Below are 22,749 nucleotides of genomic sequence, written 5' to 3' on the forward strand. Positions count from 1 at the left end.
TAGATAGAGAATATAGGTGTGTTGTTTGATTTTTTAATTTAATATATATTAAGGTAATTTGATTATTTTGTAATATTTAAAAATTTATGTTTACTAAGAATATAATTTGTAATTTTTCAAAATTTGGTAGGCAAGTTTAATTTCGATCCAGCTATATAATTTTATTTTTATTTTATTATTTAATATTGAGTTATTTAATAGTTAAGCTTTGTAGTTTTATTTAATTTTATTTCATTGATGACTTTTTTTTATTAGCATAAATAATTTTTTGATTGAACTAAAAATTATCAGAATTGCTAGACATTATTGAGTATATGACTCATATTTCAAGATTAAATATTTTAATTTTGATTATTTCTTTATCAAATATCAATTTATTTATATATATATATATAAAAATTTATTTTTGTGACTGTGAAATTTTTATATCAAAAAAATATATTGGAAAAGTTTGTGTATTTATTTTTTTCAATTGAAAAAATATTTGACTGTTGACTAAACACAGCACTAAATAATTGTAAAATTATAGCATTCGGATTTGGCTGAGTTGGATTCGAGTTATGGATCGAGTATTAAAAATCCATACCTTGTTGGGTCTGGAGAGTAAAAAACCGGACCCGTAAGCAATAGAGACCATCCCAACTTGTCATAGACTCATAAGATTTTTGTGCCACAGGAGGAGTTAGGCTTTGTAACTAGCTTAGTTGAAGCCCTCTGGGCTTTTCTTTTGGGCTCTGATCCCTTACTTTACAAACAAAAGAAAGGAAAAACTCCCCCCATGATTTGGCATTCACAAATTTAGCACGGTGAAAGAAGGACAACGCGGCTTGTTATGTGTGGCTAGGCAAATTTATTTTCAAGCAAATGATCAAAGGGTGCAGGATGGTTCAGAATGAGCCCACAACGCAAGAGTCCTAGCAAGAAAGAAATAGTAGATAACCAAAAAACAACCTGGATCTGTCTTGGGCTCAGCTTGCTTGCGTGTGCTAAGCAGCCTCAAATGCTAAGTGATTAGCTTCCATGTGAGAGCCCATGGCAGAGACCTTGCTAGTGGATTCTTGCACTCTCCATGACAGCACTGACCTTGTGATGCTTTCTTGAGGATTTTTCTATGAAGATTCTAACACTTTACTGTCAACAATAACACCATGTATTAACCTGCAAGACGGCTTTGACTACCCTTTAGTAAAAGCAAACCAAGACTCCCACCTCCACCTCCTATTCGGCATAGCAAAAGCCAAATTTGAAGGCCATGCATCACTTTTCATCATCATATACCTTACTAGGAGGAGATCTCAACTAGAAAAGTTGCTTCCTTTTTGAAAGAGGATGAGACCTTTCACTCATATCTAAAAATGTGAGAGATAAAGGTAAAAATCCAAGCCAAAATAGAGGAAAAACAAGAGATCAAAACCAAAGAATGTGCATGCAATATTTTATAGTTCAATAGGTCAAACAAAACGATCAATTTCAAAACAAGAGTGGGAGATAGATGTAAAGTTGAATAACAAATCAATATTTGCAGAAATAAATTGAAATCCAGAGAACCATATTCAAGTGATTTCCTCGTGAATTAATTCAATCAAGAACGACCACCAACCTTTTCACGTACGTGTACATATTGTCCCATTAGCCATTAATATATATATATTGCTTCACCACATTTGAAAATTTGAGCTGATTTTCTTATCACACTTATCCCTTTTCTTGCCAACACACTCTAGTGGAGAATGGTAGAGATATATATTTTTTGAAAAAGCATCATCTATCATTTCAGTGGCATCCTTTTCTTTATCACCATAGACAATCACTAGATCGTTAGTCTGTGTAGTCTGAGTTGTATTGCATGTAATATAAAACAAATAATATAAAAAAATATCTAGTTATTATTAATAATTTTATTATTACAAATTAAATTACTTAGGCAGTCATAGTTGACTTGAAATGTCAAAAGATAATTTTGACAATCAATAAAAATATAGTTTAACTTAAAATAAATATTTAAGATGATATTTTTTTATAAATATTAAAATAATAAAATATTAAATCGATTAATGTTAACTCAGATTAACCAGTTAATCCGCATGCCACATCATAAAATAATAATAATTCAATAGAAAATAAATTACAAAACTTAATTTTCAATAAAAAAATAAAATTATAAAGTTAGCAACCAAGTTGTTTTTACTGCAATTAAGGATCTAATCCGAGAACTTTCTTTTTAATGCAGATCTTCTTTATGTTCAATAGCCTTGCCCCACCTAGCTCTCAAATCTAACCAGAGTTTCAAAGTGTAATGGTCTCTATTATTGGCTTTTGTTTTATTAAGAGCTGTTTTTTTTATCAATTAGAATTTGTCCTAAAGAGATTCTTCAACAACGTAAAAGCTTAATTAGTATGAAACCAGTCAAACAGTAACTTTTTTTCTATCAGAAGTTTAACTCTACAATGGAATCCAAAGTGGTATCTTCTCCAACTTTATTTACCAAATGCATTAAACTAAACCATGAAAAACAATAACATAGTCTGGAATCTCATAATCCGACAATAGAAGAGTCGCCAAAAAATTAGGACAAGTATTTTATACATAAAAACTTCCTTTTCAACCAATGTTTTGACCTAAAACATACTAAAAACCATGATAAACTTGTTTACAGTCTTAAATAACTTTTAAATTAGTTCAAAAACAACCTAAATTAAAAAAAAACTTGTCGAGCTTAAATCTCAAGTGATAAAAAGGTCAAAGAATATCCTATCAAAACTTTTCTTATCGAATGAAATTTATTGATCAAAAATCAATATATTTCATGATTAAAATTGGTGTTAATTAAGACTTTTTTTTTTCAACTAGAAACTAGTGACTTTCTCTTCTTCTTTTATTCTGAAACTGAAAATAAAAAAAAAGTTTTATACCTAAATTGTTTTTTCAAAGATTGAAGGTACCAAAATTTTATTAAGTAGAAAATAGAAAATCCAGAGTGAACTTCCTGCACCACTTTAGAAACTGCCATCCATTTCCCTTCTTCTTCTTTTTTTCACTTTGGTCTTTGGCATTGAATCTTGCCTTTTCTTAACAAATTCATGGCCATCAATTGGTACAATAAAGGCAAAATAATAAAAAAGTTTGGGAAGGAAAAAAAAATGTCACAATCTATAGTAATTGCTCTGCTTAGTCCATAATAGCGCAAAGCTTTTTTTATATATAATATTAGGAGTCCAACATTAGCCTCGATGCCTTTAATCATTTTTTTTCATAGGGTGTTTGAATGACAAATCCATATATCATTCAGATTGGATTTTGTCCATTACATCATCAGCAACTTATCTTCAGCGGTAAACTTCATAATTCATTTAAATGTTCCCCCCTGTTCTCTCTCCCTTTCTATTTTAAAAACTATGAGTTTTTTTTTTTTTTAGTATTGTAGGAGCTGTTGTGATTTGAAAAAAATTGTTTTATAAAATATATTTTTAATTGAGATTGGTTTGATATTTATATATATTTGGTTAAAACTATGATTGAAAAAAAAGTAGTTTGATGTGTTTGATTAATAATACCTTTTAAATTGAGATTATAAAATAATTTTAAAAAATATATATTTATATTGATGGTTTTTAACTTAAATATTGTAAATTTAACTACTGCTATTACATCATGAAATATCATCCGACAAGGACTATATTTTTCTTAGTTTTTTAAGCGTGCAACAACATCAGGTTGAATATTATCAGGAATAAAATTGAGTTTTTTAAGCATGCAACAACATCATGTTAAATATTATCATGAATAAAATTGGGATTGTGATCAAATTCTGCAAATACTACGTCATTAAGCGATCTCCATCTAATTTATATAGTGTCATTGAATAATGTTAAACACTAATTTTTTGAATGAAATACAATTAAAAATAAAAAATAAATTTTGTTATTTTACCGAATCAAATCCGGTTTAATGCATTAACTCTGAACGGACCGAGTCCGACTGGAACATTGGAGTCACTCTTTACTCCCCTAGTTAAAAGCAGCATTGAGCTGCTTTTAACAATCCTGCGTTTTAAACACTATTATTGGTAGGGTCCATGCATATTAATAGATGCTTTGCATGTTACCAAACATCAAGTTTTCATGGTTTGCTGCAACGATAAATGTAACCACATAAACAAACAGATTCTATGAGCATTTTCAATGACAAAAGCCATTTGAAAGAGTCAAATTATCAATTTATTATTTTGAATAATGTGGTCAGCTTTTTTCTTCAATCGGTTCTCCAATTTAAGAAGGTATTTTGTAAGTGTTTTAAAGTACATTAATTTTTTTTTCTTTTGGGTGCCTTTCACTTAAAAAGTTATTAAATTGATTTTTTAATATTTTTTTGATAATTTTGATATACTGATATAAAAAACAAAAAATTATTTTAACATATTTTCAAGTAAAAAAAATATTTTAAAAAAGTATTTCACACCATATTATCAAACATACAAATTTAATAAATTATTTTGTATTTTTTTATAGAATGAGTGAAGAGAGAGGGAAAGTTGAAAGATAAAAGGTAGTTAAAATCTTCTCTTTATTTTACGGTTTTCTTTAAAAAAAACATATAGGAATGCCTTTTTTATTTTGACAAAAGGGGTTTTAGCATCCCATATATGTAGCTATTTTCTTGGAGACCCAAAATCAATAGAAAAAAAACTATTTTAGTAGTTATTATTTTTTGGTTTTCTATATAGCTATCCAATTGAAAATACCCAAAAATTGTCCCTAAGGAAACCCTATAGTTCATAAAAATAAAGAAGAAGAAGAAGAAGAAGAGGCCAGGAACCCTAGGGATGAATCTTGAAATTTGAATGTGTACCAGATGTATCATTTATTGTACGTCATCAGCATATTTCTTTTGCTCATCTTTGTCGCATTGAATTTTAATGCATGAGTATGAACTGACCATGATGGATCACATCGCACTGTTCCTTTGAAATCCATTGTAGAAAATAATCAAGTGGTCGGAGCTATCATTGTCCATTGTCACCCTATCTTCAATTCACCCTCTTTAGCCAGCTGACAGACATTAATTCCAAATGTGAAAGTCTTTCAGAAAAGTCGTTATTAATTGCGCTCCTTGTTTCATTTCAAACAGTTCCTTCCCCCCCTCGCATTTTCTCACTCAAAAGAAAGAGAATTGTGTCTCTCTTTCTCTTGGTGCTCCGAGACAAGTATAGAAGAATTCTAGAGATACCAGGAGAGAGATCAAGAAGTCAAGAAATCACCAAGAATCCAAGAGAGAGAGAGAGGAACTGACTACTTCGAGTCAATCACATGTACAGTTCTCTCACTTTTTAGCTTGCAATCTCAAATTTGAGAGAGAGGATTTGTCATTTGAGAGCATAAAAGAAAAGAGAAATATACAGTCTTGTGCAAAACCTCCAAGGAGCTAGAGAGAATTAATCTAGTCTATACGTACAAATGGGATTTTTTTTACCGTTATTTACAATTTCCCAGTGAGAGAACAAGAGCCATGAAGAGATTTGAGACAGAAACAAAGATGGGTTCTTTTTGTTCTCTCTCTTCTTTCATTCTATCTCTTGCACTGTTAACTCTACGACAAGTTTCTGGAAACAATACAGAGCTTCAAGCTTTAATGGAGCTAAAGTCTGCTTTAGACCCAACAAATAAGTATTTAAAGTCATGGACTAGTGATGGGGATCCATGCAGTGGCTTATTTGAGGGTGTGGCGTGCAATGAGCATGGTAATGTGGCTAACATTTCATTGCAGGGAAAGGGACTGTCTGGTACATTATCTCCTGCAGTGGCAGAACTGAAAAGCTTGTCTGGTCTGTACTTGCATTATAATTCATTGTCTGGAGAGATACCAAAGGAGATTGCTGATTTGACTGAGCTGTCAGATCTTTATCTCAATGTGAATAATATTTCTGGGAGTATTCCTCCTGAGATGGGTAACATGGCTTCTCTACAAGGTTGGTTTCAATGTGAATAATATTTAATTTGTTGAAAAAATTTCAGCTTGATTAGTCGAAGTATTAGCGGGTCTCTATATTTCTGTCCTTTTTTTTTGTGTGTGTGTTAATGTGCTTTTTACACACACACACACACTCTTTACCTTATAAAAATCGAGTAAATGGTATCTCACACGTGAGATGCAGAAGAGAGAGAATTTAGTTTAGCTTGCAAATTTCTGGGCTCCATAATCTGAATTAGTGTGACTCCATGTCTTTGACCATGAAAGAAAGTAAGCACTCATTTCTTCGGTTGATTGGTATGTCAAAAAAAGAAACTGAAAAAAGCAATGCTACAATTAAGCAGAAATTATTGTGTTTTGGCAGCATAGTTTTATGGGGAAGATAGTTAAAAGTTAGCTCACCTGGCTCATCTTTTATTAAACACGCACCCTGTTTGTACTCTTGTGGCAATTAGACATTTATGGAAAAAGAACTGTTCTAAGAATAGATAATTTGAAAGCTTGCTAATAGAAATTATTAAGATATTGCATTTGACACAACTGAGTGGGATTTCTTAGATGATCGTCTTCCAGTTCACCAAAGTGATCAATCGAAAAGCCATACTTTAACTTTCCTTTTTCTCACATTTTATCATAAAACAAGCATACCACTAGATTTGGCTGTCAATATTGTGTACCTAGCAGTCAAAATCAATGGCTTAGAACAATCTTAATTGCTGCTCATGTTTTAAGATGGCCCTGCTCATCTCATTTGTTTCAGTTTTGATTAATTGGGTATTTCTATGTTTTGTAGTTTTAGAGCTGTGTTGTAACCAGCTGGCAGGGAACATACCACCAGAGATGGGGTCCTTGAAGAGGCTAAGCGTCCTAGCATTGCAGTATAATAGACTAACTGATCAAATTCCTGCCAGCTTAGGGACCTTGGGAATGTTGAAAATGCTTTATATGAGTTTTAATCACTTGTCAGGGTCAATTCCTCAAGGAATAGCTAACATTCCACAGATGGAAGTGCTGGATGTCCGAAACAATTCTCTTTCTGGAATCGTCCCTTCTGGTAAGCATATTTGTCTAACCTTTGAGTAGATATGCTTTCAGAACTTTACTTCTGGAATTTTTTTGTTTCTCGTGTGTCTCATCTTCCAAGTAATAACCAATGGCATTCTGTATGCGTTTTCGCTCCTCGTACTCTTTTGTTATGCATATTGAGCTAGACTGATTTTGTTTTTTCGATAATTGAAAATGAAGCTTTGAAGAGATTAAATGGAGGATTTCAGTTCGAGAACAACCCAGGTTTATGTGGAACTGGATTTCCTCTATTGAGAGCTTGCAATGCTGTTTTTGATATCAACCAAGTTGGCCCCTTGGGACCTATTGCAAATAATACTGCTCAAAAAGTTATCCCCCAGTCTGAAATTCTTCAGGCACATTGCAACCTAACCCACTGTTCAAATTCATCAAAACTTCCACAGGCTGCCATTGTTGCTGGGGTCATTACAGTCACTGTCACGTTGATGGGTGCTGGATTTCTGATCATTTTCCTCTATCGCCGGAAGAAACAAAAGATTGGGAATACATCCGATTTTTCTGAAGGGCGGCTAAGCACTCACCAGGCTAAGGAGTTCCACAGGGCTGGTGCCTCTCCACTTGTAAGTCTTGAGTATTCTAATGGGTGGGACCCATTAGGTGACAGTCGAAATGGCATTGAAATCTCTGGAGAGCATCTAAATAACTTTAGATTCAACCTGGAGGAGATCGAGTCTGCTACCCAGTGCTTTTCTGAGGTGAATGTACTGGGAAAGAGCAGCTTCTCAACTGTCTACAAAGGAATTCTCAAAGATGGTTCTCTTGTAGCTATTAGGAGAATCAATTTAACCAGCTGTAAACCTGAAGAAGCTGAGTTTGTGAAAGGTTTAGACTTGCTGACATCCTTGAGACATAATAACCTCACTCGGCTGCGAGGTTTTTGCTGCTCTAGGGGCAGGGGTGAATGTTTTCTTATCTATGATTTTGCTCCCAGGGGAGATCTGTCAAGATATCTTGATTTAGAAGATGGAAGTAATCAAGTTCTTGACTGGTCTACAAGAGTTTATATTATCAATGGCATAGCAAAAGGTCAGTTTTATTCTCATTTTCTGCTGCTACTCGTTATTCAATTTGATTAATACAGTATTCTGCCTCAAAAGCTGCAGTAAGTCAGAAATTTAGGTGGATAGAAGAAATGCTTAGTAGATGAAAAAGTGCAATGGAAAATATTGACATTCATGTTTCCATTTCTAATTTATGTAGCCTTGTTCAATTGTGAAAACTTAGGTTTCTGCATCTTCCCATTAAAGGTTTGCCTTAAAATATTAAATCAAATCTTGAATTTTGTTCAGCAGATTCAAATGAAATGCCACATGGAATATAAGATTAAAATTCCTTCTAACTTTGAGTTTCTAGACACTTATTCTGTCCTTTATTGTCAATCAGGTATTAGATATTTGCACAGCAGTGAAGAGAACAAACCTGTCATGATTCATCGAAGAATATCTGTTGAGAAAGTCCTCCTTGACCAGCAGTTCAACCCATTAATCGCAGACTCTGGCCTCGCCAAGCTTCTAGCAGATGACGTTGTCTTCTCAACTATAAAAATCAGTGCTGCCATGGGATACCTAGCTCCAGAATATGTAACCACAGGGCTTTTTACGGAAAAGAGTGATATATATGCATTTGGAGTCATCATCCTCCAAATCCTGTCCGGTAAACAGATCCTGTACTCCAAATCAATGCGATTGGCAGCTGCATGTTGCATGTACGATGACTTCGTTGACACAAGTCTCCAAGGAAACTTCTCTGAATCTGAGGCAGCTAAGCTGGCAAAAATAGCACTGGCTTGCACTGACGAGCTCCCTGACCATAGGCCGACCATGAAGGAAGTGATTCAAGAGCTGAACGTAAGCAATGCTGGTTCTTAACGGCCATGTTTCTGTATAACACAGAAATTGCTCTATCATTTGACCAAGGAGACCTTAACAGCGCAGCTCCTGTGAATACTGCCGATATTGCACTTTGTCCTTTGATTGGAGACGAATGCGTACCAGAAATCAGAAAAGATGGTTCCCTGTAAACATGGAGTTGGTTGATGAGAGTCTCTCCAAAAATTCCTGTAATTTTAAACCTGATTTTTTTTTTTTTAATTTAGCTCTCTAAGAAGCTGTTATAGCGAAGAGACGAAGAGGAATTTAAATAATATAATTTCTCTTTTCTGTCGCCATTTTCCATTCCAGAGAAGTTCTCAGGAAGTCTTAATAAGTTCAAGTGTAAGGTAACTTTTACCCTTCCCAGCTATAATTAGGTTTCGCTGTCCCTCCAATCTAATTTAAGATCTAACATGAGGAAACCACACTGTATTAGTGAAAGGATCACAATATCAAGATTTTCCAACTTCAATTCACTGATATAACTTTTCTTGAATCCTGGACAGAAGAACTTAGAACATCAAAAGATCATAGCAGGATTCTAAAAAACAAAGATTGTATTTGGTGCTTATTGAGTCTAAAAGTTATCCTGGATGAAAAGGGTAAAAATCAGTAACATGTCTGGTTCAGTATCAAGATTTTGAAAATATCAAAAGGAAGAAAAAAAAAAGGTACCTTGTTTGCTAATTCATTTGGAAAAGCACCATTTTCCTCTGTCAGTTGAGAGTTAGCCGCCGTGTTCTTTCCCACAACAGCCAAATCTGTCTGCAAAAGCACAAAAAAAAATAAAATAAAATGCTAAGCTTCTCTCAGCTCTTGCACTTGAGCATGGGGCATTAATAAGTGAACTCATTACTGAAAATTGAGTCGCTATACCTGCTCCTTCAGTATAGGCTTGTTTTTACCTTCATCATATTCTACATGATCAAGGCTTGCCTGAGTATTCTGCAGACCATGAGATGCAGGGTCGTTCATTTTTCCATAGCCAAGGGCAAACAGCTGGTCCTCTTCTCTCGAAGCCACAGATATTGGAAAGGGCTTTACCGGGCTGTTAGTTGTATGTTTTGAAGAAGACCATAGCTCATCAGCATTACCAAGATTTACATTGCCAAATATTGGGTCATCATTGCTGCAAAATCACCACTTGTGAGGATATTGAGTCAGAAGGTTATTACTGTTCTCCAACAAAATCAAGATAAAATATAAGAACATTAGTGAAGAACAGAAATGCAGGAAAGCCCTTCCACAATTGAACAAGCTCACCAATTCCTTACAAATCCAGTGCTGCTATGTTACATTCTTTCTGCCATTTATACTTGTAATTGAGGATATTGTGCTGCTAAAAACTGGCATCCTTCAGGTTCTTTTCCCAATTAACAAAATGAAGCCAAGGATCAAAAACCATAAATTTTCAAACAACTAGTCATTTTTTGTTAGTGTTGCTTTCAGCAGACAGCACTTATTTGGAAAAGGATATAGATCCAAAACAGAAGAAACTACAATTATTAAAAGAGTCTGGTTGTTTTTCCTTCACAACAACACTCTTGTACTACATGATTTTTTTCTTCTGAAATGAAAATAGACAGCGAGCATAATTATTTTGTTCGCGAAACTTTCACTTCACATTCAGTAATAAGAATGTGTTCAAATTATCAGAATAATGAGATATACAAGCTTCCATATCAGGGTGCTGCTGACCATCTTTCATTTAGGTGCAGAAAGTAAGAAATGGTAACTGTGCTTTACCTAAAAACTTGATCAAGATCATCAAAGCTTCCAATGCTAGCCCAGCCATAATCAACAAAATCACCTTGCTCTTTACCTTCATGAGGATTTTGAAAAATCTCAGTGTCCTTATCAAGATGATCTGTCTCCGCGTTTAAAAAAAAAAAGAATTAGAATGACAGTAGCATGGAAGATACTATGCTATGAAAACATCATGCAACTCATCACCCAATCTACATTTTTTCCTTGTAATTGAAATCTCATCACCTGCTGATGAATCGAGTTTGGTAATCTCAGTTAGATTGTTAGAGATTGAAGTTTCCAAGGAATCCTGCTCAGTTTTGGCAGCATTAGGTGAGGACAAGTTAGGCCATCGGTCCATGTCAAGTCCTAAGGAAGAAGTTCCTTCACTTGTGTCAACATTCGAAATGCTCTCCAGCTCTCTGCCATCAGTATCAACTTTAGCCCCAGGTGCCTTCTGCTCACTAGATTTAATGGTGCTAGCTTCTTCACTCGATTCCCTTTTCTTGCAATAATCTTCACTTGCCTCTGGATATGGCACGATATGGTCATCACTATCTTCAGCCTCACCCCATATTATGTTCGTAAGCTGAAAAGATAGAGAGTAAGCATCATCACTAAATGTGGGATACATGAGAAGAATGAAACAGTCACAAGTTAATCTCTGGGTAACTTAGCAAGACTATTTTTCCCAACATAATATTCTGAATAATACACTAATTAATCAGTTCAGTTCCTTGTAAGGTGTGCGTGGGCACATATGAGCACACATGTGTACGAGAGAGAGAGAGAGAGTTACTAGTGTCAATGAGTTGGGAACAAAATATTTAATTGAGTCATGCAGAAAATACTAAAATGTTCTAAATTGTGTTAAAAATAAAATAGAAAGTAGAAGCCATTGGCATGATTCATTTAAAAATTTCAACGAAATTAAAAAAAGAAAAGAAAAGAAAAGAAAAGGAGGAGATGGCCCAAAGCATGCTCTCAATATGATGAAGTAAGACCTAAAGCTTCATTGCATGTACAGAGCACTTTGGAAACTTCAGTCTGGACAAATTATTTATTTATTTAATAGCCGAGGATAGAAAAATATCGTGGCTCTCTGCCGTTGCCTACCAAACTCCTCAAAGTCCTCAAAGAGGGACATAAATTGGTTAAGCCAACATTTTTCATTCTTCTATTTTCACGCTGGCATTCTGTTACAAATGCTAACTGAAAGAGCGGATAAAAGAACAACTTCCAATTATCAAGCAATAGCCAACACGTGGCAAGATTCTCAGCTAAATAAAAGAAACACCAACATTTAAACGATGTGTCTAGGTGGTAATTTAAACGGTGTGTTTTGTGACACAATACCCCTACAATCGTCTAACAGCCATGCTGTGTGCATTTAGTAGGATTCAAACATCTCTGCATCCTCGCCTCCTCCCCTTGATGATTCTTTTGACCCTGCAAGTTCTGTGACAATCTCTCTCTCTTAATTAAATCTAGCAAAATTCATTCTTTCCAACTTTATTTGTTTTGACTGAAAAATAATCTTTTATTTTTGTACTTCACAGGCATGTGGTGGCAAAAGTCGAGCACGATATATATATATATATATTTCTGAAGATACATATGGCTGGTGATTAGCGGATGATGGTGTCATTAAGACTCTTGGTGTGTACCCTCATCCTTTCTGCTTATAGTTTAGTCCATTTGCAGCTTCAATGGCTACTATCAGTTGCTTGGAACCTGATATCACTAGTCTCATTATGGTACAGACAAGCTCAGGATGATCAATCCTTGAGAATCCACATCCAACCAAAAATAAACCGAATTTCGAGCATAAATGACTCGAACTCGCTGGAATGCTTTGGCACCTCCTTCAATCCTAGTTTGGGAAACAGAAACACTATCACCATTAGTTTTCACCGAGGAAGACAGCACCCCCATTCTCTCCTGCTGTGCTGATGATGGGGCATGAGAGATAGTCCAAAGGATTTGCCTCACGTTGAAGTATGCAACTGTCTATGGTTAGCCTTCACTTTTGTGATGCAAGCAGCAACCAAGCTCTGCCTTCACTGCATAAAGAAATGATTGATTCACGAAGCCTGACTTCTTTGAATTTGAAAGATTAGAATCATTGGAAGAGAAAGAAGAAAAGGTGTAAATGACAGCGGAATGCTATTATACCATCTGCCAAGGTAATGCCAAGTCTACTTGCGAGGTCTTTATGTCATAATTGTTAAATATTAGATTGTTAGCGCGTACCAAGCAAAGAGGTTTGTTTATTTGAATATTAGGTTTAACGAGGTTTATTTACTAATTTAAAATTAAATTTTTTTTAAAAAAATACTATTTAAATGCTATAAATATCAGGATTTAAGACTTATATAATCATTAATTTCAGAATTTTAAAAAATTAATTAAGATATATGTAAACTAGCCCAAACATTTATAATTAAAAAAAATTTAATTCAACTTGTATCTGATTGAACCCAACATAACTTTTTATTTTTTAACCCAACCTAACTTTTTTATCATAATTTTTAAATATTAGATTGTCAGCGCATACCAAGCAAAGAGGTTTGTTTATTTGAATATTAGAGGCAAGATGCCTCCCTCCTGCCGCAAGCAATTAGAATGGTTATCACCAGACCTATAAGGATCAGTTTTTCTTTTCGGACTGAAAAATACATGAAGAGAGAAGTCACCATATATATGTGTACCTAGCCGCAGAGACAGCTGTTTCAGTGCTGGGGAAAACTCATCACGTCGTTGTTTTCCACTCGGTATAAAAAAGAAATCACACGCCTTAGAGGTTAAATAAATTTATGAAGTTCACCAGCGTCACACTAATTCCCCTCTCTAACTTGCACCTCATCAATTTTTATACCTTTACTCTCGAACGAAAATAATAATATCTAAGTTATTAAACCCAACTTGAATTATAATTCAAGCAGTGGGTTAACATAAATCAATACAAAGTGATGAGACTTTTAAGAGTTTTTTCAAAAAACAAATTAAAATGATGTGAATCTTTTTTAAATTAAACTGAGTTTTAATTGATTAAATAAGTTGGATTACACCAGTCAAATCCTATCTGATTTAATTTAAAATCCAATCCAATCTCTTAACTTACCTTGAGTTGGGTTAACACTATTATTGACAGATCAAATTCTCAATCTTTATTTATTATGATCACGATCCAACTCATTAATTTTAAATGGGCTTACAAAACCTTCAACTTGTCATAAAAAATAAAACTTCATACTCATACTCACTAGCAGTTCTGCATCCTATTTTATAAAAGACACTCCAACATAATTAAAGTAGTATTTAATATTTTAATAGTAATTATTCTTCGAAGCATTCTTTATTTAGAAATATATATAAATAATTTTTATTTTTTATTTTTAAAAATTAATATTTGACATTATATATTAAAACAATTTAAAAACATAATTTTTTAAAAAAACTATTATTATTTTAAAAAAACTGTATCACCATACAAACAAATCCAAAAACACAATTATTTTAAAAAAAATTTATCACCGTAAAAACAAATAATTTTTAAGAGTGACAGTGAGCAACAGAAATAAACAATGGCAGAAACTAAAAACACCTTTAACGAAAACTGCGCTTCGATTCACAACGTTTTCATCCTTGACCAATGCTCGACAAAGTAGACGACGGGTCAAAATAGGGCTAATATGCTGTGTATGTTTGATAATGCAGTGAATATAATTTTCTAAAAATATTTTTCGATTAATAAAATATTTCTTAAAGAAATTTTCAATAATTTTGTTAAGAAATTTGCGTGGCAGACATTTTAAAGAATGATGCTAAATTTGGTGTTACATAGGCAGCTGCTGGCTCCTCTTGTATCTTTTGGGGTTTGGCATCGTTTGTTTCCTGCCGTTGTCTATTCTCCGGTCGTCGAAGCTGACTGCAATCATCCGACTCTGTTCTCATAGTCAGATGCTTCCTCTGTTTTCTCCTGGCATTAAAATTGTACAGCTCACCCTCAAATCTTATTGATGATATGTCTTTGGTCATTTTCATGAATGGTGCTTGGTGATGTCTTCTAGTGTTTGCAGTATCGTAATTTGCTGGAGTTTTTGTAGTATTTGAATTGTGGGTGATTGAGCTGCAGAATTAGAGGGAATTGAATCCGTGCTATGGGTTATCATGTGATATCATCATTCATCAACAATTAATTGAATGGGTTTCTACATTAAATATTTTTAGTTTCTTAATCAATAATTGAAGTTTTTAATCGGAAGTGAAATTATTCTTAGAGAATAATGTAATTATACTAAATTTTGGTTAATTGATTGTTAGCAAAGGTGTAAATTTACACAGGTTGAAAATGAAGCTTATCTTCTACTTAATTTTATCAAATAATATAATTTTAAAATAAATTATTTATAGAATAATTTTGAATGATATAAATCACATAGGAATTAAATCATGTTAAAACATTTAATATTGTTGTACCTAGGTCCCTTCATATATTACAAAACAGCAATATTATGTATCGTGTTTATAAATTCCAATTAACGCTTTGTATTTTTTTTATAAAATAAAATAAATCCTAACACTTATGTGGACTAAAATGTTTTTATAGCAAATACAAGAATTAAAAAACTTTCATGAACATTTATGAAAAGTTATTTTTATCTTCATGGGCTAGGTATCATGTATGGACGTATGGATATGGGTCTGGGCTTAGGATGATAGTTATGGGTCCAGTAGGAGCACGATATTTTTTAATGGTAAGAAATGAGTTATGCCTACCAGGCTGGTTACTCAGTCCGTTCACCTCTCTACTTGAGGCTTGTATAGTTTATTGAAAAAAATAAACTTATATCGTTTCTTTTAGAATTCATTTCTTTATAATGTTAAAGGAAACCAAGCACAGCATAGGAAATCAACCACAGAATAGAAAATCAAGTTTAGGCAAATATTGTAATTGAATCTTTACTTATTTGTTTTCTTATTCATAGATAATTAGGTCTGATCGTAGGCTATAATATAAACTCTTTGTATTAAGCCATTAGTATAAATTGTAACATTTGCTTACTCTGTAATACAATAAGAATATATCATTCTCTTCATGGTATCATAGCAATTAATCTAAGTATCAAAATAAAACACAAACCCTTTAGCCAACTTCCATGGGAGACGAAAACCAAGGAAGCATGTCTTCAGGAGCAAGATGGGATCATCCTAATCACCAGCTTTACCTTCACCATTCAGATCAACCTGGCGTTGTTCTTGTGCCACAACCTTTGGTTGAAGACAACTATAGCACATGGAGCCAATCCATGACTATGGCTCTGACAGTTAAAAACAAGATTGGATTTATAGATGGCTCAATGAAGGAGCCTGATGAGAAGAAACCAGATGAGCATCAACAATGGAATCGGTGTAATAGTTTGGTTAAAACTTGGCTGCTGGGATCTATGTCCAAAGATATTGCAGCCAGCGTTATCAACTGCAAGGATGCCAGACAAATGTGCCTTGATTTACAAGAAAGATTCTCACATATGAATGTGGTTCAATTATTTAATATTGAGAATGAAATTCACAACTGTGTGCAAGGCAACATGTCTGTGGGATCCTACTTCACAAAACTGAAAGGTTTATGGGATGAGCGTGATGCACTCTGCACCTTTCCAACATGCACTTGTGGATTAGTCAAGGAAGTGGCTGCATACCTGGACACACAGAAAACCATGAAATTTCTCATGGGTCTTAGTGATTCGTATGTGGGTGTTCGTAGCAACACTCTGTTGCAGGATCCATTACCAACAATAAACAAGGCATATTCACTGGTTCTTCGTCATGAAAAACAATCAGAAGTGACAACTAGGAAAAGTCTTGCTCAACCAGAGGCTGTTGCCTTTGCCGTAAAGAATTCAAGCTATGAGACTGAAACTGAACAGAGATGCTCCAGATGCAACAGAACAAATCACAACACCAAGGATTGTCGCGCACATCTCAGATGCACTTTCTGCCGCTGGAAGGGACATACGGCTGAATATTGTCGCAAGAAGAAAGCAGTAACTGAAGCTGAGTTTAATATGGCAATTTCCAAGGGAAATCAAGTTGCATCCCATGAGAATAAAAGGAAGGAGATGAACTTTCCTTTCACACCTGACGAGTGCAAACAGATACTCAACATGTTAAAAACTAAAACATCCTCTGCCAACCATGTTAGTAACTGTCCAACTCATGATGAGCTCTCAGGACCTACGTTCGGGAAAGATGATTGGGACGGGAATTGAACGGGAGGGTCTCTACTTTCTCGACCAAGCCAAGAAAGGAACCTGCAACCATGCCAAAACTTCTAACCCGAACCTTTGGCATCAACGTCTTGGGCATCCCTCAACCAAAGTCTCTCCATTATTTTCTAAAGTTAATTGTTGCTCTAACGACAAGTGTTTGATTTGTCCGTTAGCAAAACAAACCAGACTTTCATTTTCTTCAAGTTCCATTACTACTACATCTTCATTTGATTTAATCCATGTTGACATTTGGGGTGGTTATAAAATTCCTTCTATTTCAGGTGCCAAATATTTTCTTACTATCGTTGATGATCATACTAGATGCACATGGATTTATCTTATGAAACACAAATCCGACACTAGGGATCTTCTAGTCAATTTCATCAACATGGCTGAAAACCAATTTGATTCCAAAGTCAAAATGATTCGTAGTGATAATGGTCTTGAATTCAAACTTGAAAGCTTTTACGCTCACAAAGGTATTATTCATCAAACCAGTTGCATTAATACTCCACAACAAAATGGCGTTGCCGAACGCAAACATAGGCATTTGTTAAATATGACACCTGCTTTACTTCTTCAAGTCGGTCTTCCTCACCAATTTTGGGGTGACGCTATTCTTGCTTCCGCTTATCTCATAAATCGAACACCAACCCCCATTCTCCATGGAAAAACACCATATGAAAAACTCTTCAACATAGTTCCCAATTACTTGCACTTACGAGTATTTGGTTGCTTATGTTTTGTTTCCACCCATGCCCAAAGTCGCTCCAAATTTGATCCTCGAGCATCTCGGTGTATTTTTCTTGGCTATCTTTATGGGAAAAAGAGGTATAAAGTTTTTGATCTAGCTACATAACGAATAATAATCTCCAGGGATGTCGTTTTCTTTGAATCCATATTTTCCTTTCTTACATCTGCATCACATACTAATCCCCTATCATTTTCGCCTCTCACCCCCACTCCCACTCCATCCTTACCTTTCGACATACATTTTGAACCCCCTCCTCTGCTTCCCTGTCCTCCACTTCCTAGCTCACCCAATTCCCACACCCATCCTTCCACCAACTCATCTACTCCTCTAGCTCCCCTCACAGAGTCCCCATCTCCAGCCAGTCCTACCGAAAGTCCACTACTTGATTTATCTCCCATACAGAACACCTCCTCACCTGTGCCCATTCCTACCCTTCGTCATGGCAGTCGTTCTATCACCACTCCTTCTTACTTGCATGATTTTCATCTTGCCATGACTCTCCCTTCAAGGCCTGACCCGACATCATCCACGAACATGGTTCACACTTCAGGTACTGTTTATCCCCTCTCTGCCTATTTATCTTATACTCACCTTTCTCCCCATAAGTTTATACTGCTCAACTCACTCTCCTCAAAGAACCCACTAGTTTTTCACAGGCTGTTCAACATCCTTAGTGGCGTGAGGCCATACACCATGAGATAGCTGCTTTACAGGCCACTGGGATTTGGAGTTTGGTACATTTACCATCCCACAAACGGTCGATCGGCTGCAAATAGGTATACAAAATCAAGTTGAAGGCCGATGGGATAGTGGAACGCTATAAAGCACGACTGATGGCTAAGGGCTACAGCCAAGTTGAAGGCGTTGGTTATCAGGAAACCTTTGCTCCCGTAGCCAAGATGGTCACTGTCCGCCTCTTACTTAGTGTGGCAGCTTTGCGTGGTTGGCATTTACATCAACTTGATGTCAACAATGCATTCTTGCATGGTGACTTGGATGAGGACGTATACATGACTTTGCCTCCTGGCTTCGGGCGAAAGGGGGAGACACGCGTTTACAAACTTCATAAATCCCTGTATGGCTTAAAACAAGCCTCTAGACAGTGGTTTATCAAGCTGTTCGGTGCACTCAAGGCTGCTGGATTCCATCAATCCCTATCTGATTATTCCTTGTTCGTCCGAAGCCATCATGGTAACTTTCTAGCATTACTGATATATGTTGATGATGTGATATTAGCTGGGAATAATTTGCAGGACATAAAGAACACCAAACTCTTCTTGTCCAAACAATTCAAACTTAAGGACTTGGGGTAACTTAAATACTTCCTTGGCATCGAGGTTGCCAGATCACGACATGGCATTAGTTTGTCACAGAGAAAATATGCACTCGACATTTTGGATGATGCGGGGTTTTTGGGTGTCAAGCCATCTTGGTTTCCTTTGGAGCAAAATGTGTCCCTAACACAATCCGATGGAAAGCTTTTGAAAGATGGATCAACATACAAGAGGTTAGTTGGCAGGTTACTCTACCTTACAATAACTAGACCAGACTTGACTTATGTTGTGCACATCCTAAGTCAGTTCATGGACAAGCTCCGCCAACCACATTTGGATGCAGCTTATAAAGTGCTCAAATATATCAAACAAACACCTGGGCAAGGCATCTTGTTGTCGTCCACAGGTGCACTTCAGTTACGAGCATTTTGTGATGCTGATTGGGCTCGTTGTAAGGACACGAGAAGATCAGTTACTGGTTACTGCATTTTGCTTGGAGAAGCACCAGTTTCATGGAGGACCAAGAAATAGACAACAATATCATGTTCAAGTGCAGAGGCAGAATATCGCTCCATGGCTACTACATGTTGCGAAATTACATGGTTGAAAAACATTTTGAAGGACTTGCAGATAAATCACACACAGCCAGTAACCTTGTGCTGCGATAATCAAGCAGCAATGCACATAGCATCGAATCCCATCTTTCATGAGAGAACCAAGCACATAGAAATAGACTGTAATTTGATACGTGAGAAAATTCAAGCAGGAATGATTCAGACAGCCTACATTCGAACTACACACCAACCGGCTGACTTGTTTACTAAGCCATTAAGCTCTACACAGTTTGAGACTTTACTTAGCAAGTTGGGCGTAATTAACATACACTCCAACTTAAGGGGGAGTGTTAAAGGAAACCAAGCACATCATAGGAAATCAACCACAGAATAGGAAATCAAGTTTAGGCAAATACTGTAATTGAATCTTTACTTATTTGTTTCCTTATTCATAGATAATTAGGTCTGATCGTAGGCTATAATGTAGGCTCTTTGTATTAAGCCATTAGTATAAATTGTAACCTTTGCTTACTTTGTACTACAATAAGAATATATCATTCTCTTATTCATTTCTTTATAAAGCATGACAATGTAACCAAATTTGCATTATCTATATAAATGAGAGCAATAATATTTTTTAAAAAATTCTACCATCTTCCTCGACCAAAATATTTATTTTTTGTTTCTATACATATTATAATTAGTTGCAAATATAATACCCAATTTAATAAAATCACATGAACAAAATTCCAGGACTTTCCATGGACAAAACCCAATTTAATATATATATATTTTTTTTCTTTACAGATTCAATATATTCATCTAAATGTATTTATCTGAATGCTATATTATCCTATAATTTAATTGGGTCAAAAGATAAACGATAACATTTATTTCAATGCTATTGATGATTGACACACAAAACCCTTTCACTTCACTGTAATCTGTAATCTAATTTGTGAGTGGGAAATACAAGTCCCTATTTTCATACAAATAAATGGAAGAATGACAAATTGCCAGGTGGAAAGTTATAGCTCATCACAACAAATACTTTTCAGCAAATTGATTAATGGCTATTACAACTAATTACAACAAAAACTCTTCATTTCTTCTCTATAGTTATGTTAATGGTAAAAATAAAGTTGGAAATTAGAATTTTGAAAAATAAAATAAATTAAAGATAAGTGATGATCAAATTAGAACTTTGATATTTGATATAAAATATTTTTTTAATTAAATCTTAACAACAAATCACAAATCAGTTCTAAAAAGAGTGACAAAAATAATAATTATAAAATGACATAGGAAAATAGAGTTTTTGTACATTTTTATCAATCCATGAACATGATTTATATCTATATCTATATAGACATATAAGACATATAGAGTCATGGAGCCGTACATCTTGATTGGAAAGGAATCAATAGATAAAGAAAAAACCAGAATTGATTGTTATATTTCTTGAAACAAATGAAAAGGAAACAAAAGATAAAATATAAATCATGGATGAATTAAATCCTCCTGAGGACTTGTTTCCTAGAAATTGTTTGTTTTTATATTTAAAAAATATTTTTGAATAAAAATAATTTGTTTTTTTGTTTTAAATTAATTTTTTTGGTGTTTTTAAATCATTTTAATGTGTTGATGTCAAAAATAATTTTTTAAAAATAATAAAAACATTATTTTGATGCATTTACGAGTGGAAAACACTTTGAAAAACAACCACAACCACACTTCCAAACACTGAGCATGTTTATTTTTGTAGCTGGTTCTGCTTTTGAGCATACCGGTCTGTGTGTTTGGATGGGAGGTAACTTGTGTTTTTTTAGATAAAAAACATGTATTTTTAGTTTTTAAAGTTGTAATTTATACTTAAAAAATATTATATCTTTTAAAATAAAACCACTCACATCTTCAAACCATACACACTTGTTGCTTGGTTACATTTTAAACTAAAATTTTTTATTTGTTGGACTATTATAATTTGTATTTCAACCACAAGATTAACAAAAAAAAATAACATCAAACTGTTTTTTTCTGAGTTGCAAACATAGATTTTCTCTCCACTGACAACTGCCCGCACAAAAGAGCTGTTGTTTTCCAGACTTCCCAAAATACCCTGTCATCTTTCCTATCCTCTCCACCTTTACTAGCGTTTGGTCATTCCACCTGTCATCGTTTTGCTTCAATCATCTTCTCATCTTTCTTCCTCCAGATTTGAGTCATTTGACCACCTCAAGTAGATTTCTCATTTCTTGTATCTAATATATATATTATTTGTCAAACCTCACCTTACTCCATGTAAGAAAAGTACCCGAACCCTATAAACAATTAAAAAAACAAAATCTCTTCATCTTCCAAGATCCGTTAACATCCCAAACATCAGGATTTATTAAGTTCTCATCATCTTCTCCTCTGTCTTCACATGCAACGATCATCTACACAAACAATTTTTGGTAAGATCTGCGAAGAATTACATATAGATTATAACCTTTGTGTGCATGTTGAATTTTTTTTTAATTGATCATTATGTACTTTACCAATACATTTAAGGATTATAATTTTGTTTCAATACATGGATGAATTTTTAAATTGCATTAGAGGATCATTAATGAGTCATTTTATTAAAATGATGTTTTGTTTTTTTTTTAAAAGAAATTCTTTAATGTTAATTTAACTAAGTTTGAATCAGGTTTTATCCGGTCAAATAAATTATTAAAAATTCAATTAAGATAATAAAATTTTATCATATCAACATATTTTTTAATTTAATTTTAAACTTGTTCTATGTCAAAATATTGAGGATGTATTTTCTATGTGAAATCAGTATGGAGGATAGAGTTTAAAAACTATACTATAAATAAAAAAAGATTTTGAAATAAAATGATCCATTTATATATATATATATATATATATATATATATATATATATATATAAAACAAACATCGAGGTCTAGGGTCCACCGGTGGAAGCATGAATTGTTTGTCTTCTTCTGCATTATCACATGTGAAAAGAAAGATTATATTGGGCATATAATAAAGTTATTCCAACCAAACCCGTTTTTTCGACCGATGGAGTCTCTTGGGAAATAAAGCAAGGACAGACTGTGTAAGATGTGGGACCTAACTCTATTTTCATAGCCCGCGCAACTCACGTATGCACAAATTAATTAATACTAATAAAAACATAGTTTAATTTTTTAAAAAAAATTAAATGATAT

General features: G+C 34.2%; 1 protein-coding gene across 1 annotated transcript; it reads left to right on the top strand.

Annotated features, from left to right (window-relative positions):
• The first annotated feature begins 4,812 nt into the window (after positions 1–4,812).
• LOC133701206 (leucine-rich repeat receptor-like serine/threonine-protein kinase At1g17230) lies at positions 4,813–9,221 on the top strand. The gene is made up of 4 exons (XM_062125042.1): positions 4,813–5,966; positions 6,762–7,022; positions 7,214–8,080; positions 8,438–9,221. Exons 1-4 carry the CDS (start codon positions 5,507–5,509, stop codon positions 8,920–8,922), a joined length of 2,073 nt encoding a protein of 690 aa, XP_061981026.1. The 5' UTR covers positions 4,813–5,506; the 3' UTR covers positions 8,923–9,221.
• Positions 9,222–22,749: the final 13,528 nt, after the last annotated feature.

The sequence above is a fragment of the Populus nigra genome, chromosome 8 (genome assembly GCF_951802175.1).
Source record: "Populus nigra chromosome 8, ddPopNigr1.1, whole genome shotgun sequence".
NCBI lineage: Eukaryota > Viridiplantae > Streptophyta > Magnoliopsida > Malpighiales > Salicaceae > Populus > Populus nigra.

What these genes read in the sequence shown, in the direction of transcription:
- LOC133701206 (XM_062125042.1), top strand. Translation starts at nt 5,507, where the DNA reads ATGAAGAGATTTGAGACAGAAACAAAGATGGGTTCTTTTTGTTCTCTC. An exon ending in TAACATGGCTTCTCTACAAG is followed by an intron (nt 5,967 to 6,761) that starts GTTGGTTTCAAT and finishes TATGTTTTGTAG; the next exon opens with TTTTAGAGCTGTGTTGTAAC. An exon ending in TATCAATGGCATAGCAAAAG is followed by an intron (nt 8,081 to 8,437) that starts GTCAGTTTTATT and finishes ATTGTCAATCAG; the next exon opens with GTATTAGATATTTGCACAGC.